Here is a 19,330-nt window from a genome sequence, read left to right on the forward strand (position 1 = left end):
GTAACCGGGAAAGCTACTAATAACTATTTGTAATCTCTTACTTCATGCTTTAATCTTGCGAGCGCTCCTGTTATAGCTACTCTAATCTTAGCGATCTCGGGGAAGCCGCGAACGGCGCGCGCGCAGCATTCACGTTGACACCGGCGTGCGAAGCGATCGCGTAGCGGTAACGGTCGCGCGCGAGTGTTCCAATTTCAAACAGTTCTCAACTATTTGAGAAGGTCTTATATTTTGAATTTTCCGATGTTAATTGAGATCTTAGTATAATAGACTGGTATATTTGTATCTAGGGCTAGTAGGGGTGTAGACTTAGTGATGTCGAATGGGTCGAGGTTCGGAAGGCTAGGGGTTCTAGCCCCGGCAGCCCTGTCGGCGTGCATGGACGCGTCAGTGCTGGCGGTGCCGGCAGCGGGCGCCATAGTCTCCACGGTGCTGAAGGAACTGAGCAAGGCTTTCATGCTGAAAAAGTAAGTTTTTCTATATAGTTACATATGAAACTGATGGTAAACGCTCAATATTTTCCCAAATAGACAAACCGATTTATCAGTTCAGCTGCCGTACTTTTTGGGAAGAAATTGTGATCATCACAGGACTGTATGGCGATGCCTTTTTGATTTTATTTTAATCATACATAACCTATAAGTATACTTTGGTAGGTATACTTATAGGTATGATTGATTTTTGCTGAGCGCCTATGTATCTGTATGTTTGTCTATGAGACCGTAGCTTCCAAACAAATAAAATAAAAATAAAAGTTCATCAAACTTTTCGTCTAGTTTTTTGTTTGAATGTATCTTAGTCGGAGAGTCTCCCATTTTTTATTTTTGTACGAATTTCAATTAAAGTTCTCTTTGTAGGTTCTCCGTATACTCAAATTAACCGAAATCTGTTCAGTATCTATTTAAAACACCTTTATCAAATGACCCGAACCAAAAACCACCGTGTGAAGTAAAGAGAATTAAAACGTTTAGTATTGTATGAAAATATTTAGAATAAAATATTTTATTTATATAGGCTATTATTAATAAGGTATTTCTTCTCACGACTATTATTTTAATTATTATTGAAGCTTAACTTTCAATAAGAATTAAAATATCTCTGTGGGAACTTGTGTCAAGCGATTTATGTAACTATCAAATGATTGCGTAATTTGATGTACCTATACCTACCTATATTATTTATAATAATAACTTGACACACTGGTTCTCGATTGGAAGATATATATTGAAATAAATAAATAATTTGACTTGTAATTACTTAGTTACTATTTACAAAAGTAGATTATTTTAAAAATCATATTGAGACACAAATAAATGGAAAACAATAAACTTAATACTTAAATTTATCTATAACTTTTTGTTTTAACATCTATATAATCTTATATAAGTTAATTTCTCTCTCTCTCTCTCTTTCTCTCTCTCGGGAAATAGCCATAAATATAGATTTATAGATATCGACCATGATGTGAGAATATCTCCTCTCAAGTTAGATGAGATATATTCGCACATCATGGTCGATATTTTGGTATCAATTTGACTTATAAATACAAACTCCAATCTAATTCCAGATTAAAAAGAGTGCGTTATCAAACTCAGCGTTATATAATACATACCGCTATATTCACTCCCTTGTGTATTAAAGTATCTAACATTAAAACAATTGCACTACAAGGAAATTTCCCAAATACAGCTTTACATAGCCACGTGTTTAGGTGAAGAACCGGCAGCTTCGTGATTTAACATTTTCCCCCACATAAAGTGGGATAAGAATAGGCTGATGATTATGTAATAAATTGGCAATAAATAATAGGTAAATATTTATAAATAGCTTTATTTGATGATTTCATAAATAATAATTTAAATATTATTTGTTACAAAGATAATTTTACTCTGTCGAAGTCAAATGGGGCATGTTTTTTTGTTGTGGACGACTCCAGATGAATAGGAAAAGGAGATATTAATGTTGATGATGGATGTTCAGGAAAATGTTCATGGCATGATTGCGTGGTGTCTTTCTCGGCAGGGACGACCCGAAGCCCGAACCCTGCAAATATATATTATTTTTTCTATTCTCCGCGGTCCTCCTGTGACTCTTATACGAGTAGAGTAGCTCCGGCGCTAGCTCCTGTGGGGAATTACTATGTGCTTTGTCTATTCCAGGTGCTAATCTAACCTGTTCAGCAAATTCCTTCAAATTCCGTTCAGTGCTGAAGCGTCGACAGCGCAACCGCAACGAAACTGCAACTAAGTAGTAGTTTGACTTTCTGCTATAGACTCCTTTGGAATACCACAAATGGCGCGAAAGTTTTGAAACCGTTTCAAAATTCATATTTGTAGTTGCAATTTCTGTGCTGGGACTAACAAACATCCATATTCGATTACCTTTAGTGTTTTACAATACTTTCGTATGAAAATGTGAGTCAGCGTATTTGCGAGTGCCCTCTTTAGCTATGCCCAGCCCATAGATAAGAAACTGCAATGCGAATGTACCTACCTATAAGTACCTTATTGAGATCCGTGCAAACACAAATGTAGAACAAGATATCTTTTCTAGGTAGGTAGTGGGTGATTACAGCGAAACCGAAAATATACTCACAAATGGGGATGTGAACATCGCTTTTCAAAATTTAAAAATGGCGATGCTATATTAATCCCTACGATCATTAAAATCAACCATTTTATTCAGAAATTTGATCTCCACAGGCAGTTTTATATAGTTCACTTTTATATAGGCATTTTTCAAAAAGCTACAAACTACTGACATGTCGGGCCCACTTCTGAGAAGGAAGTTTGGAAGTTGCATTTAAACAGTTTGATTGACTTAAATTATAATTAATTTATGATATGAATTTCTGAAGTTTATACGAAATAGATTAATATTATTACAAATGAACAGATTATATCTGACTATATAACCTATTGTAACTCTACGCACTTACAAATTAATGACGTATTTATGTCATACTAGCCTTTACGCGCGGCTTCGCCCGCGTGATTTTGTCATGGCAACAGTTATTTTTCCGGGATGAAAGGTATGTCCTTCTCCCATACTCTTAATTGAATATATGCGAAATTTCAAGAAGATTGGTTGAGTAGAGTAGATAACGCGTGAGGAGATAACAAACAAACAAACTTATTTTCGCATTTATATAATACTAGCTTTTCCCCGCGGCTTCGCTCATGTTAATTTTCCGGGATGAACGTTAGTTACTCTATGTCCTTCACCATACTTCAAACATGTAGTTTGAAATGCAAAATTTCAAGACGATTGGTTGAGTAGATGCGCATACGCAGCGTAGCTGTCAAAGGGAAATTATCAGACCCTGAGTACCCTTATAAGGGCAACAGCTCACGAATCTACCCAGAAACATTGGATACTGACCTAAGATTATTAAGAATATGGATAGAAAATAGAATGGTCGGAGCCTTGAACGAGTGACAGAATCGTATCGTGGGTGTCTTCTTACAGCGTGACGTGACGCGCGTCGACGTAGCCTTATACGACCAACGTCACGTGACTCATTAGTTTTCTGCACAATAAACTTTAGTATGAGGTATAATTTCCTTAATAGGAAAATTTGGAAACAGTGCAGCTAGCGTGAGCTCAGATCCATGTGAAAGACAAACCTTTAAAATATTCAATGTTTCGCTTTGGTTTTACGACCGTCTACTTGTTTGACGTCGACCGTCTGTCTTTGCACTATCTGACCAATTTCCCGCTTCCCCAGCTGTTGAGCGTCGAAGCCCAGTTTCCGTTTTTTGCCTATCAGCACGACTGACCGATGAGGCATAGGTAATTTTATTCAAGGGAACCACACATGTGTATAATAGCAACGAACTTGGTATTAAAATTAGTGTGTCAACAACCGACGCCGGCAAATTGCAATTTATTGCGACGTATCTACTAGTTGCGCTGAGTGACGTTCTCCTGAACCGATTAACTTTTTGTTGCAGTGGCGATGCATTGGTGTTGCGTTAATTGCATTCAACGATAGCGGCTGGATAGTAGAAAATCTTATTAGTAGATACATACACACAGATACAATTTCTAGATGTATCTAGAAATCTAGAAAATCCGTGCAGTAGTTTTTGAGTTTATCGCGAACAGACAGACAGACGCGGCAGAAGACTTTGTTTTATATTACGTATGGATATTTTAAGCACCTTTGAGCTGGTATCCCATAATACAAGTTTCGAACTTACGAGTACTTTGGACCAGGTTTCGATTCTGTAAGAGACGTCATAAAACTCACGTCGGATTCTGTAAAACTCACTCGAATACTAGCGCTACACTTGCGGGTGCGTCGGCGAGTTGAACTAACCTCACTTCGGAATTTTGACAAATATGTATGAGATGACGTGCAAATTTGCATTCTGTAAGAAAAGACGTCATTAAACTCAATTGTTGTTGACGTGAGTTTTTTGAAAGATCCACTATTTAGCTAGCCAAGTGATCGCGGGGCGAGGTGGAAGTCCCCGACCGGTGATCGAACCCACTGTAGCAGATCGGTGTAATGACTAGGCTGCAGAGGTCGTCAAATAAATAAAAAAACTATACAGATCATTTCTCATGTGGCAAAATCAGGAAAATAGTAATGGAGCCGATCTTAAGTTGTTTGATAAACAAACTGTAGTGGGTTAGGACGGCAAGGTTTGGTAGATAATGAATGTCAATGCCACGCCATCGTCTAAACGTATCAAATGTGTTTATTATGTAGATTATTATTTACTAGCGGCCCGCCCCGCCTTCGGTCGGGTTAAACCATAATAAAAAAATTGTCATGAACCTTCTTCAGGAATCACATTATATGTATTAAAAACCACCATCAAAATTTGTTGCGTAGTTTTAAATTAAGTATACATAGGGACAGACAGACAGCGGAAAGCGACTTTGTTATATATTATAGGAAGTGCTATGTAGTGATTTGCAAAACAGTTTGTTGAGTGCGTTGTTTGTTGAGTGCGACAAAGAAAAGCGAATTTATTAGATTAGTAAGTTTGTTACTTTTTGTTCTACAGATCGTTTCTTTTTCGTAATGGCTGGGTCGATAGTTTCCTAGTTTTTTTTATTATCTAGAATTAAAATGTCACATTAAAAAATCTTTACACATTCTATAAGATAAAATGCTAAGATTAGCTCATTCCTTCCCAAATTATTTGCTAAATTATTTGCTATGGGTGTACCCATTGCAGTTTAACTTGACATGTGCTTGACTGTACTGTTGACATAAAAGATACTTTAAGAAATAAAATAAGGAAGTTTTTATGTCAACCATACAATTCTAATTTAGTTCACTACACATTTGTAGTGAACTAAATTAGAATTGTATGGTTGACATAAAAACTTCCTTATTTTATTCCTATGTAAATAATGTAAATATGAAAAATAGGAATGTTCCGTTTTCACACGATGACATCTCATCCGATACAAAAAAAATTCCTCACTCATCCTATTTTCGTTTCTTTCACATTCGATGTCAATAATATAGTTTTAAAAACCCAAAAAATTAATAAATTATCATATTAATAACTTTTATTGTCTACAATTTAATAATATATTGACCACAATGTAATGACATTGGCCATGTAATGATCAGTATTGTGCAACATTAGTACACTATATTATGTATGTATGGTATGCGTGACGTCGCTAATAATTGAAGTAACTAGCGGAGCGAAGCTAATGTGCTACACGCGATTTTGAACGTAATCTTACTTTCTTATCGAGTAAGGTCAACAGACCCGAGTGCTTAAACTTATACCTGACTACGTTACCTTTTACCCGAAGATTAATCTGCGTGAATTTCAGACGGAAGCAATAGTTTTGTACAATATTAATCTTCATTTTGAGTGTGTTATTGCTAACACTGGTGTAGGATCCTATCGCCGAATCAAGTCGCCCCAAGGCATCTGACAAGTTTAAGCTAGTGTCAACTAGTCTCATACATAGAAGGTATGTCCTTCTCCGAACTGCTAATATGCAATATTTAATTGGTTAAATAATAAAGCATGAAGAATGAGGTAATAAATTGATAGAATAATCAGGAATGATTATTTGTGAAAATTAATACAATTATTATTTATGATCAGTCGGAGTGCTTTACGACACTAAACTAGATTTTTGATATATAGAAGTCAAGGACCAGAATACCCGAAATATATTCTATTTTGGCAACTAACGTAAACTGGTTTTTAAATATTTTCGGAATTAGCTTATATTACCAAACTGACCAGTTATTGATTTGTTATTGGTCTATTTTAGGGTTAATGTACACCAAGAGGAAATACTTCCATTGTTGACTCAGAGCAGCGAAACCCTGGATCTCAGATGGTGAACATAATATGAGCATCTCTAATAAACAAATATTATCTAATATGTAAACATCATTGAAAGTAGCCTTTTGGGCTGTGACGCCCCGAGTTCGGAATCGGCCTAAAAACGAATCTTTGAATTTTAATGATTCGACTGTGACTGTTCACGAGCTATTCAGCCAACTGTCGAACGTCAACCCTCTTAGGAGGATGCCGTCGATCACCCCTGACTTCATGCGACTACGACATTATTGAAAGGAAATTTTAAAGGGGGCACACACGCAAAAACTAGATCAAACGCATCAAGGGACAAATTTATTGCACATCAGTCGCTATCGCCATGACATAGATGTCTAATCTATGCAGGACTGTATCACATGTAATACTATATATTGCTTAACATAAAATATTATAGCTACATTAGCATTAGCAAAACAAAGCTTACTGCGCAGTTCCCTTACTCGTCACATTGGCGTGGGTTACTGTGCGTTTCTCGGAAACTTAACTTACAATCTCAGTCTTAAGTTTCTGAGAAGCCTCGCAAAATATGGTCATTTTCATTAATACCAACATCATCATCCGCCTACCCTTATCTTACTTTATGCAGTTCGGTGCAGCATGCCAGTCTCCTCTACTTTTCCCTGTCTGATGTAAACCAGATCAGTTACATACTAAATATTAGCAAGTTCCTGCCTAACACACACCATCAATCTTTTCTACGGGCCTCCCCTACTTCTTTGCCCACTCAAATTAAAATCTATAACTCTTCTGACAACGTTATTCTCGTCCCTTTCATAACGTGACCAAATCATCGGAGCATTACTTTCCATAACAAAATAGTATAAACGAATTCGTTCAAACTTACATACAATATGATTAATATATAAATAGGTAAGTATAGATTGAGCTAGGTAAGCGACCCTGTTGACCGTACTATGTCTTGCAATCGACTGGATTGTGTTAACTAATAAAGTATATAGTATAATTGAAAATCTATGGAAATCAGAAGAAGTTTCATTTGTCCTGTTCGGAGCTCGAACCCGTGATCTCCACAACAGAGATCTCTCAATTCTTGTTGGTAACGACACCTCAAATTGATTATCAGTTCTTTTTTTAATTTTTAACATGTATTATATATAATTTCAATTAAATAAAGAATAGATAATACTGCTTATTTTCGTAAATTTGTAAAAGTACTAAAACTACTATAGATAAAAAATAAAATCCATTACGATGAAAGCAAAATAACTTCGACGTTCGACGTTATTCTATATATATAGTATACATTCAATTCAATAAGTTAGGCCGTTCTCATCCTGTGACGTCTCATCTTACTCAGTATGTTTGCGCTATACCTATTACCGATAAGTACGAATTAATTTCATTATTAATTACTTTTACATCCTATCCTTTTATAGAATAACACTTATAACTTTATTAATACGAATATGAATTATTCTAATATGAATATGTTTAATTTATGACGAAATATGTCGGAATTAAATATTATAGAAGATTAACAACTAACTTATTGACAATTTCCCGGCATTTCTTAATGGAAGTGGAGAGTGGAGTGTTAAATTAAATTATTATAAAAAATATTCTATTATGAATATAAATATTTATGACAATTAATGTATTGATAAGTGAACATATTAAAATTATTTTTTCCTTTAAAGAAAACTTGGAAAATGGATGAAATGACAAGGATAAATAAATAAATAAATATGTATGGACAAATCACACAGATTGAGCTAGCCCCAAAGTAAGTTCGAGACTTGGGTTTTGGGATAGTAACTCAACGATACTATTTATAACATATACATATATAGATAAACGCATCCAAGACCCAGATCAATCTGAAAAGTTCATTTTCCATGTTGACCTGACCGGGGATCGAACCCGGGATCTCCAGTGTAGCAGTCCGGCGTGATGACTATTAGGCCACGGAGGATAGGTACGATAGGAAGGATAAATACGAAACATTCACAAATACTATTTTAAAAACGTAACTACTTTTTGATTAATTATTCCAAAACCGGCGTTCACTCCACACTTGGCAGTCGCGTGATCTTGTGATTGTGGTCGCGTGTGTGCCTTATCTTAGCAATGCGAAATAGAATACAATCTTGATTACTTTGAATACAACCTAGCTGTGTTCTGAGGCTTCGCTCCTGTGGAATTTCCTGGATGAATTAGGCATACAAGTTTCAAATCACATGTGTACCTAGATTGAAACATTTTATATCTTTGTTTAAACTCAGCAAAATAACTTGCTTTTGTGAAATAGATACTAGTAATACATTTGTTATTTATTTGCCTTGCTAAATTTTTTTGAAAAGTCCGCTTGTTTTGGTCTTTATATAGCAACGTATAGATATACAAAATTGTATATCTCTCTGTTATTTAAGGACAAAGGCCAATAGAAAAAATAAAATTTATATACAATGTTTTTGCTCCGGTTTTAATTATAACAATCCTTGTCAGCAACTTGAGCGCGACGACTGTCATCGATCTGACCACGCACTGCGACAAATGAAAAAATCGGTCAAGCGTGAGCTGCACTCGATCAAAGGTTCCGTAGCTTTAAAGATAAACTAGGACTTATTGTTGTTACTTACGTACATTACATGAGCGTCGTGAATTAAACCGCTATTTAAAAATGTGATAATAACATGTTAAAAGTACACGTGATTAAAAATATATCTCTTGAACTGAATACATAAACATTAGTACTTTTTTGGGTACTAGTTCTACTTTTTAGATTAAGCCTACCTAAACTTAATCTTAATTTTAATTGTTGAAGCGGTGGTGGTGTAATGGTTAAGACGCACGCCTGGGGATCAAAGATCCCATGTTCGAATCCTACTCGTGCCACATGAGTTTGTATACCAATCTGACTCATGTATTGACTCATGTTTTCATAGACCACCACTTGCTTCCGGTGAAGGAAAACATCGTGAGGTAACCTGCACACTAGTTGATTATTATTAACTTGTGTGTGAAATGGAGAAGGCAATGGCAAACCACTCCATTAATAAGGTGGAGCTAACAGAGTAGTGGCCTAAGACTGAAAAATTCGATTAGCATGGGAAAGCCAAGTTTTGGCATAATTTGAGGGAGGCCTATGCCCAGCAGTGGGAGGAAGAGCTCCCGATGATTGCGGAGCGGAGTCGAGAATATAAACAAGAAATTGAGAATGAAAATAATGGTTCTTATTCGTAAACTTACAATGGTAAGGAACCTTAAGAGGCTCCAGTTTGGGCAGCGGTGGGCGGCGTGATGTAACTGAGCGAGGTCTATGCGAGGTCGCGGTCATACCGCCACCTCGGACTTCCGGACCACGCTGGTAGCGGTTCTAACCATTAATCCATGATGCATTTGTATTAAGCATTCGAGAATCGCCTCCATACTGTCCTGTCGCGCACGCTTCGCTATGGTGGGAATTTCGGGAATACTTAGGTACTTTTGATTAACTGGAACCAGATACTTTTCAACGGTTGATCATAATAATGAAATTTTCGGTTATAACAAGTTTATTTGTTAGACAAGAACTTGTCATATGTAAGAACCACCGCATAAAAATTTGCTATCAAATAAAAAATTAAAACCGCATCGAAATCGGTTCACCCGTTGATGAGCTACTACGGTGCCACGTACCTACACAGACAGACACATTTAGCGGTTAAACTTATAACACCCATCTTTTTGCGTCGGGGATTAAAAAAAGATATTCGCGTCGACATGATCACCGTTACCTTGTTTGTTTTGAAGTTATTGAAGACGTGAAAATCGCATTGTATTCAATTCATCGTATTAGAATTACTCTTTTTCTATGGTAGGTTAAATAACAAAAATCTTGATGCAAAACAATTGACACGTACATTTGAGCCACAAATTCTTCACGTGACATTGGCCTTGATACAGAAAGATGGCAGTGAGAGGCCGACCTGTGTGTGTGTCTGCGGGTTGTTGCACCGAAACTCGCTACCGGATGTCATGGGAAGGTTGGCAGGTTTCGATAATGACACTGTCCAAAAATTTTGTTTTTTATTTACGTACAACTTATCTGCGTGAGGATGTTCCTTATCGCGTGTGCTTTGCTAATATTGGCGTGAGAATTTAGAAAGAATCGAACCCAGAACCTTAGTGGTATATCAGTCCTAACTAATATTATAAATACGGAGTAAGTTTGTTTGTTACCTCTTTACGCTCTATCTATAGGTACCTAGTTAATCTAATATCCCATATCCTAATATTACAAATGTGAATGTATGTTTATTTGTTACATCTTCACGCTTTAGTTATTTCCAATCTTCTTGGAATATTGCATACATGTTTGAAGTATGGAGAAGGACATAGCGTAGGTACCTTTCATCTCGTAAATTTAAAGCGTGTGAAGCCGCGGGCAACAGCTTGTAGTATGCATATAATAGTGGACGAATCGCGGCATAGGTGAAGCTAAATTCTCAAAACGAGTATATATTTTCTCTTCACGAGAATTGCTTCACATGCATAGTATAAAACAAAGTAGCTTCTCCCGCTGTCCGTCTGTTTGTTCCTATGTATGTAAGTAACTACGCAAAGGATTTTGATACGGATTTTTTACATAAGTAGATAGGTACTTAATGTGATTCCGGACGAAGATTGGGTCTACAAGAAAAAAATAAAGAAAGAAAAATACGTTTGTTTAGCACAAAAAAAATACATGAAGCAGATAACACTGGACATGTAGGTAATAGTATAAAAATATTGTACCAAAAGGTGAATTTCACTACAGTTCTTCTTCTTCGTTTCTTTAGTGTCGCACATATTTTTTTGAATAAAGAATATATATATTTTTTTATTTAACATTTATAAAATTAACATTGTGCCAGTACTTTTTAAATTGATTACTGTGTATGGTACAATTTAACAAACACTAATGACAGCCCGCGGCGGAGTTTAAAACGCTCGTGAAATTCACCTTAAAATGGTCTTCGCTCAGCGTGATGTCGTGGTATGAGCCACGACGATGGTCTTCCGATATTATTTACCCGAGCAAAGCCGGAACGGGCCGCTCCTAACTAATAAATAGCTAGCTTTGGAGATGCTTAAAAACGCGTCAATGATGCGTAACATCTGTGACCACACTCCGAAATAGGTCCCTTACTGTGTCGCAAGTAGATGAATATAAATAAAATTGAAACAGAACAAAGGAAAATTTTACACGAACCGCCAACGTTATCGTTGAAGGAGATTGACGATAATTAATATTGTTGTCGCAATAATTGATACCCGCATTTTCCGGATTTGCATACCTTGGAATTGTTATTTTTAATTACGTGCCACATTTATACATCCTTATTAGTTAAATTCTCTCTGTCTCTCTCTCTCTTATCTGAGCGATTCCCCGGTTACTTATCAGCCGTTGAGCGTCGGAGCCCAGTTTCCGCTTTCCTACTTTTGAGTCTCCACTTCGCACGGTCGTCGGCATCTCTAGTTGTCAGATCATATTCGATGCCACAGTCTAGTCTATATTTGTTAAAATCTTGCTCGTGTACTATTAATTTGACGACCTCGGTAGCGCAGTGGTAGCGCTTGCCTCTGAACTGAGTGGTACCGGGTTCGATCCCCGGTCAGGTCATGATGGAAAATGATCTTTTACTGATAGGCCCGGGTCTTGTTTATCTATATATGTATTTGTTATAAAATATAGTACCGTTGAGTTTGTACATCCCATAACACAAGTCTCGAACTTACTTTGGGGCTAGCTCAATCTGTATGATTTGTCCTAATGTAATATATATAAATAATATATATTATATTTTAATTTTACGTCCGCGTGATTATCTTGTATTTATAATAAATACCTAATAAGTATACTTCTGCCAAAAACAACATCGTTTCTGATCTAGGCCCGCTCCACGGACGTACAGAGTAGTCGAAACTAGAAGGGACTGAAAAACTAAGAACTTCATATAAAATTTATCAGGTTGCTTTAATAGGTTTAGGTACTCAACATCATCGATAGAAATGATTACTTCTTCTACTTCTAAAGTTAGCATTAAGCATTAAATTTAGTAGTGAAAAAACAGAATAAGTATTCACTGAATTCAACTTGAAACCAATTTTCACACGGATGTAGCCGCGGGTGAAAACTAGTTTTAGAATAAAGATCCATGCCCGGACTAAACAATAAGTGATATAGTTGCGAATAATGGTGCTTCTATGCATTATGCATGGCTTCATTGAATACAATAATCAATTAAACATTTTCGAGATCGGGGTACTAATGATAATGATGCGGTTATGCCGAAAACGGACAGACAAACAACGAGTTAGTTACTTAGATATATAGGTATATAAACTAGCTACTAGAAAAAAGGACACACACACAATTTCACATTACATAACATTATTTACAAGTTGCACCCCGCAGAGTTAACCCGGCTTATCAAAAATGCTTTTCATGCAATTGGATAGTAGCGCCATTTAGAAGCGGTGGTGGTTAAAACGCCCGCCTGTGGATCAAAAGGTCCCAGGTTCGAATCCTACTCGTGCCACATGAGTTTGTATATACCAATCTGACTCATGTATAGTAGTTTTCATCGACCACCACTTGCTTCTGGTGAAGGAAGACCTCGTGAGGAAACCTGCACACTAGTTGATTATTAACTTGTGTGTGAAATGGACAAGGCAATGGCAAACCACTCCATTACTAATGCCAAGAAAGTTGTTATGTGTGTTAAATTCCACGTAATGACCACGACCCTCAGCCATGAGGAATACGATTATGAAGAAGCGCCACCTACAAAGTGGGACACTAAATAGGCTTAAGAATATATATTATCCGTACTAATTATGGATTCCTCAGTAGCTGAGTGATGGGCAGTCAACACCCAGAGGAAACATGATCTGGAATCAACCTATCTGTAAAACAATCAATTAATGACCAGCCTTATCTAAAGTCATATTTTTGGGCATGTCATTATTGGCTATGTGTTCCTTAGTCGCCTCTTACGACATCCACGGGATGATATGGAGTGATCCTATAATATATCCTACGGTATGACTACATGCATGACCAATTAATAATAGATTACTGGGTAAAATAAAAAATAAAAATTCACAAAATTCGCTGTCTTTACGTCGCTGTTTTATCAACCCATCCCTTGTCCGACCATTGAAAAACTCGCATGCAGGCTGAGCTCGCGTACCAATATGCATCACTGAGTTCGCACACCCAAGGTCAATAAGACTGTGCAGCATTTGGTCAGCACCATCTGTATGTAATAAATAGCACAGTAGCTATGTCCTGCATCGCTTACAAACTTGCGCAGGGAGAGAGGGGCAAGATAGACAGGTGGGACGAGTTTTTTTTATTCTATTGTTGTTGCAAGCTGCGCGTCGCGGAGGGGACAGGGGAAAGTGATCCCCCTGGCTTTCCCCAGCGGAACTAGTCGCACCGGTATGCGAATCAAAGATCTTAGTAATAACACGACTATATAAAGCTGCGTTTTTGTTCTAGTATGCGAGATTCGTGCTGTACCCGACAATTATTAGATTCGGATAGAACCTTACCTTCCTTCCTTTCCTATATGTATGTGACTGTCATACATAATCAAAGACTTGTTTCAAATACTTCTAGAGATTAGAAAGTAAAAACAGACTTCGTGTGAAGGTAAACGCGTCACAGTTTTTGGTGCTGGCAAAAAGTTTAAATGATCATAAAACTCTTTGAAAAGTCTAGTGAAATATATTGGTTCTTCATAAAATATGATTCGGCGACAGTCGACATGCTAAGAAGAAGAAGAAATCCATTGCTGGCTATGTCCAGCAGACTTCTTGCTTCTCCAAAATACTTCCACTAAGACCGATTGAAAGCACTAGACAAGTGGGAAGTGGAAGCTCTTAGACATGTCAGGGGTGTGTAACCCTAGCGTGCAAACTGCAATAACAGATTATTGAGCCTTCTAGCCGTAAACCTTCCTCAGGAATCACATTATCTATTTTAAAAACCCGCATCAAAATCCGTTGCGTAGTTTTAAAGATCGAAGCATGGAAGAACGAACAGTCAGCGGAAAGCGACGTTGTTTTATTATTATATACGCGAGGTTAGTACGGGCGAATTATATGGGATGTTGATGAGGTTGGTACGCTGTTTACTGTACTTGGCGATTACACAACGAAATTAGTTGTGAAAGACATCTTGTTTCCCATAATTATATTTTTTGCAACGCCAATGTCGTATTGTACGTCGTTTGGTTAATATTGTTTTAATTTTCTCACCATGTGAGTAATCTGTCATGGTCGTTACTCCATAAAACTACATTGAGATCATCGTAAGAGCTACCATTAAGAGGTTTATAGGCAATGTCCCTCTGCTCACTTTTGTAAAAGCATTGTCATCGATGAATTTGAACATAAAACGTGTTATTGTTTAGTTCGTTTAGTCTCATTCCCACCAATATGACAGTTAATAAATGAAAGTGTTTGAAACTTCAGAATAAAGCCGTAGGATTTACCAGGTCAGGGGAAACCCATTAATCTTTGCTGAATACATTTCTTGTCTTCACACTTCTCAAAACTAAGTCAAAGTACAGTTTTCCTTTGTTTTGTATTGTGCTTAGGTAATCTAGTTATTAAAATTATACAATTCATACATGTGGTGGTGTTAATTATTGTATCAACAATCTAGCAAATAACTGCGGCGTATTTACCAGAGGGCTAGGAAGGCCCATAATCTCAGGGGCACCTGGGACGCTGAATATTATATAATATATAATAAAACAGTAAAAAAGTTGTGTCTGTACATTTAATATAATTCCAAAAAAATAATTTAGTGCGATGTAAAAACAGTAATAGAATAAGAATTTTGAAAAAAAAAGTCTGTCTGTTTGTACACGCTAATCTCCGGATCTACTGAACGGATTTGAATGAAACTTTTTTGTTGTATAGCTATTAAGCCTGGGCAACATATAGGGTATAAATGATTTTAAAAACTGGAACAGCTGATGGAGAACAATGATGGTACAGCTAAACTATAGGAAATATTGAAGTGACGATTTAACAAAAGTCGTTCAGTCTGATGAGCATTTTCTGTTGAGGTATAAAAATTGAAGATCTAGAACATCTGAAAAGCTATAGTATAGAAAATATACTTTTTCAGTCTGATTAGCATCTTCTGTATGTATAGGTATCGTTACATTTGTCTGTAAGTACAATTAAATTTCCCTAATAATTTTGATTCCTTAGCAAAAATTGTTCGGCCACGCGAACGAAGTCTCGGGCATCAGCTAGTAGTAGAATATGTACAATCTTTGTGATGTATCACTGTTTTTTATTTATTCAAACCACAATGTTGGACTCTAATTATGATAAATGTAGTGACGAAAATTAATCATTCAGGTATCATTTTTTTTTTCATAATTCGTTAATCGTCGCATGCGCATTCTCTTGTACTCCCCCGATGACGCTCAGAGCGTTGACCTCGATCTAGCTGATTTATGTATGGAGACATAATTACCATTATAAATATACCTTTGCATTTTTGATTGGAACCATTTTAACGAAAATATATTATTTATATATTTTTTTTTAACCTTTGTATGTAAGAGTACATTATCATCAGTTTTTTTTAACTCTACTCATATTGAGGTGTGTGGTTTTACCCTAGAGTGGAACCATTCCATACCCTTCCGTGGTTGCCGTACAAGACGACTAAGGGACACAGTCTTGGCAACTGATATGTCTTAATAACATTCCCAAGGAGGATTGATTGAGAAGGTGGCCGGTAGTAAAACAGCTGAAACGAAGAGAGAACTCTACTCATGCTACTGTTAATCCTATTTATGATTAATGCTTTAACCTAAGTTAAACTATATAAACATAAACAAAAAATAAAATTTATATTGTATAATTTTTGTATTATATGATATTTTTTGTTCCAGATGGTTCCACGGCGTGATGTCAGCGAAAGAAGCAGAAGACTTGATAATGGAGAAGGGGAAAAACGGATCCTTTCTCGTACGGGAATCGCAGGCGCACCCGGGCGAGTACGTCTTGTCGGTGCGCGTGCGCGGGCGCGTCAGCCACGTCCTCATTAGGAGACAGGTTAGATTTTAACTTATTTTATGTATATTTAATAAGGTTGGAATTTTTAAAAATTGAACTAAAATTAAGCATAACGAAACTAAACAAAATGTTAAGATTTTTTTACTATTTTTACAATAATAATTAAATAAATTGTAATTATTTAGTTATTTAAATTAGTTCATTAAAAACTTTAATGTATTAACGTAACTAACAAGTTTTAAGTATAAACAAAACATACAAACAAATTATATATCGTTTAGCGTTGGACGAATACGGAAAACATTTGTCTTTTTAATTGCGGACAGTTAACCGACTTGCCAAAAGATTACTATGCAAATGAGTATTATGGGTTCTTTGTGAGACAATAAATTTAACTGATTGCAACAGACATGCTTTGGATTCATAGGTAGTTAATCTAATATCCTATCCTAACTGATATAATAAATGTGAAAGTATGTTTCGTTGTTACTTCTTCACGTTTTAGTTATTTAACCAATCTTCTAATAAGTACGGGAAGGAATTAGGGTACCTTTCATTCCGGAAAAATAAACGATCCCGTGAGAAATTCGCGCGAGCGAAGCCGCGGGCTAAATGATATCTTAACGGTTCGGCCAATTTTTATGAAAATTTGTATTCAGCTGATACCGTAGATTAACGCAAAAGGTACTTTTTATACCAAAAGTACGCGATTCCCGTTGGATGTGGTTAAAAAGCTTTATAAGATGCTTTAAGCTTTTATTTTCTTAAATAGTTACGCGGGTAACACTGCGGGGTGCAGCTAGTATTAAATAATACTAATGTATCCCTCAACAGCAGCTTCAAAACAAAATCGCAATTTATAAATCAAGGGAATATATTACGTGTATCGTACCTATATATTTCGTCTTGTATACAGACACCTACACAAAAAACTTAACAATGCAAATTGTAAGGGCGTTGTCACATTTGTGAGCGAGACGAAGACGAAAATTTTTTTTCCAAGGTGGATCCTATTACATCTTAAAAAGAAATCGTTTCGTGTCATTTAATTTTCGTAAACGAAATTGGATCATAACCAATCATTACAAGGAAAAACAAATTTGTGCTGATCCATTGTATTTTTCATTGTATTTGGATGCTATTGTCTCACTTCCAAAGGCAAGTCCATTATGATATACAGACAGCTGTAATCGCTGTTGAATGAATGGAAGGATTAAATTATACGTAGTAAAAAATATCATACACAAGATTGATTTCTTGCTTTCAATATGGCATTTCAATTAAATATAATATTTAGTTTTGTTAGAAGCGGTAGTGGTTATGACGTCGTAACCATTACAATGGTTAAGACCGAAATTGTGGATCCCTGTGGATCGAAAGGTCCAGGTTCGAATCCTACTCGTGCCACATGAGTTTGTATACAAGTCTGACTCATATATGGTAGTTTTCATCGACCACCACTTGCTTCCGGTGAAGGAAAACATCGTGAGGAAACCTGCACACTGGTTGATTATTAACTTGTGTGTTGTGAAATGGAAAAGGCAATGGCAAACCACTCCATTAATAATACCAAAAAAGTTGTTGTGTGTGTTTCATTCCACATAATGACCACGACCCTCAGCCATGAGGAATACGACTTTCTAGTATTTACGTCCTAGATACGGATCTAGTAAGTTTTAGAAGTTTCTAGATATAACATCGCAAACTCTAATTTGTTCAGCCCACAAACGCGCTAATAACAGAGTCTCAGAATCAGTTAGATCACAATCAAACTGCGTTCGGTCTGATATTTTGCACTGCTTGCAAGTTTATCTTCCAAACATATTATTTTAACAATAATAACGTTGTTTACGATTCAGTGTTGATCCAAGAATCTTTTAAACTATGTTCTCGATACCAAAACATTAAAAAAACAGCGGTTCGATCGAGGATCAATTGTGATCCAGCTAAAGATTCTGAATGATTCAATCGAACTTATTAGCGCGATTGGTGGGCTTGAATCATTCATGAAATCATTTGGTTCATCAAGCAATTCACAAAAAATATTAATAGGTTCGTATGGCAAGTCCATGCTCCACAGGTCTACAAAAATCTCGATTTTTTTTTCATAATGTTCACCAGTGTGACAACACCGAAACGTGATCTCAAATTATCGACACGTCAGTTTTGGATTGTGGGTGGATCTGAGTTCAAAGTCGTTGGTACGCACGCAAAAACTTTTTTCAAATTAGCGCATATGTGATGTTAAATTTATCGAAGTATTTCGTGCATTTATAGTATATTTTTTTTATTGACATGTAAATTGTAAAATTGGACTACAGTCTATAAATGTCTTGTTACAATTATTCTAGTGAGTGATATTTTCACAAATTCTTTAAGAGCCGATTAATCTTAAAACACAAATGTTCTACTGGTTAAAACTCCAGTTTTAACCAGTTGGTAACAAAAGAGGCAATAAATCTTAGAGGATTTGCTACCTTTTTTGTTACTTACTTTGTTTTTGTTACGTCTTGTTACGTTATTTGACGACGTCGATGGCGCAGTGGTAAGGTTCTTGCCACTGAACCGAGAGGTCCCGGGTTCGATCCCCGGTCGGGTCATGATGGAAAATGATCTTTTCCTGATTGGCCCGGGTCTTGGATGTTTATCTATATATGTATTTGTTATAAAATATAGTATCGTTGAGTTAGTATCCCATAACACAAGTCTCGAACTTACTTTGGGGCTAGCTCAATCTGTGTGATTTGTCCTAATATATTTAATATATTTATATTTATTTTTTATTTATTTATTGTTACCTCTGAACTGTATATGTATGCGAATTATTTTAAGTATTGGCTGAGTACGTAAAGAGTTACGTTTTATCTATTACTCAGCCAATACTTGTCAAATTTCGCACATTTAAACAGTTACGTATATCTTTTTTTCTGGAAGAATGTCTACAATTCTCCCAGGAAATTCAA

General features: G+C 36.2%; 1 protein-coding gene across 2 annotated transcripts in view; it reads left to right on the plus strand.

Annotated features, from left to right (window-relative positions):
* The first annotated feature begins 124 nt into the window (after positions 1-124).
* LOC128683102 (tyrosine-protein phosphatase corkscrew-like) overlaps positions 125-19,330 on the plus strand; it is a 62,436-nt gene continuing 43,230 nt past the window's right edge. The window contains exons 1-2 of one of the 2 annotated variants that reach the window (XM_053768352.2): positions 125-467; positions 16,244-16,406. In XM_053768352.2, coding sequence (XP_053624327.1) covers positions 316-467; positions 16,244-16,406 — 315 coding nt within the window. In that variant the 5' untranslated portion in view covers positions 125-315. Of the gene's footprint in view, positions 468-16,243; positions 16,407-19,330 lie in introns of those variants that run through there. The other variant, XM_053768354.1, reaches the window with a different exon arrangement.

The sequence above is a fragment of the Plodia interpunctella genome, chromosome Z (assembly GCF_027563975.2).
Source record: "Plodia interpunctella isolate USDA-ARS_2022_Savannah chromosome Z, ilPloInte3.2, whole genome shotgun sequence".
NCBI classification, from domain to species: domain Eukaryota; kingdom Metazoa; phylum Arthropoda; class Insecta; order Lepidoptera; family Pyralidae; genus Plodia; species Plodia interpunctella.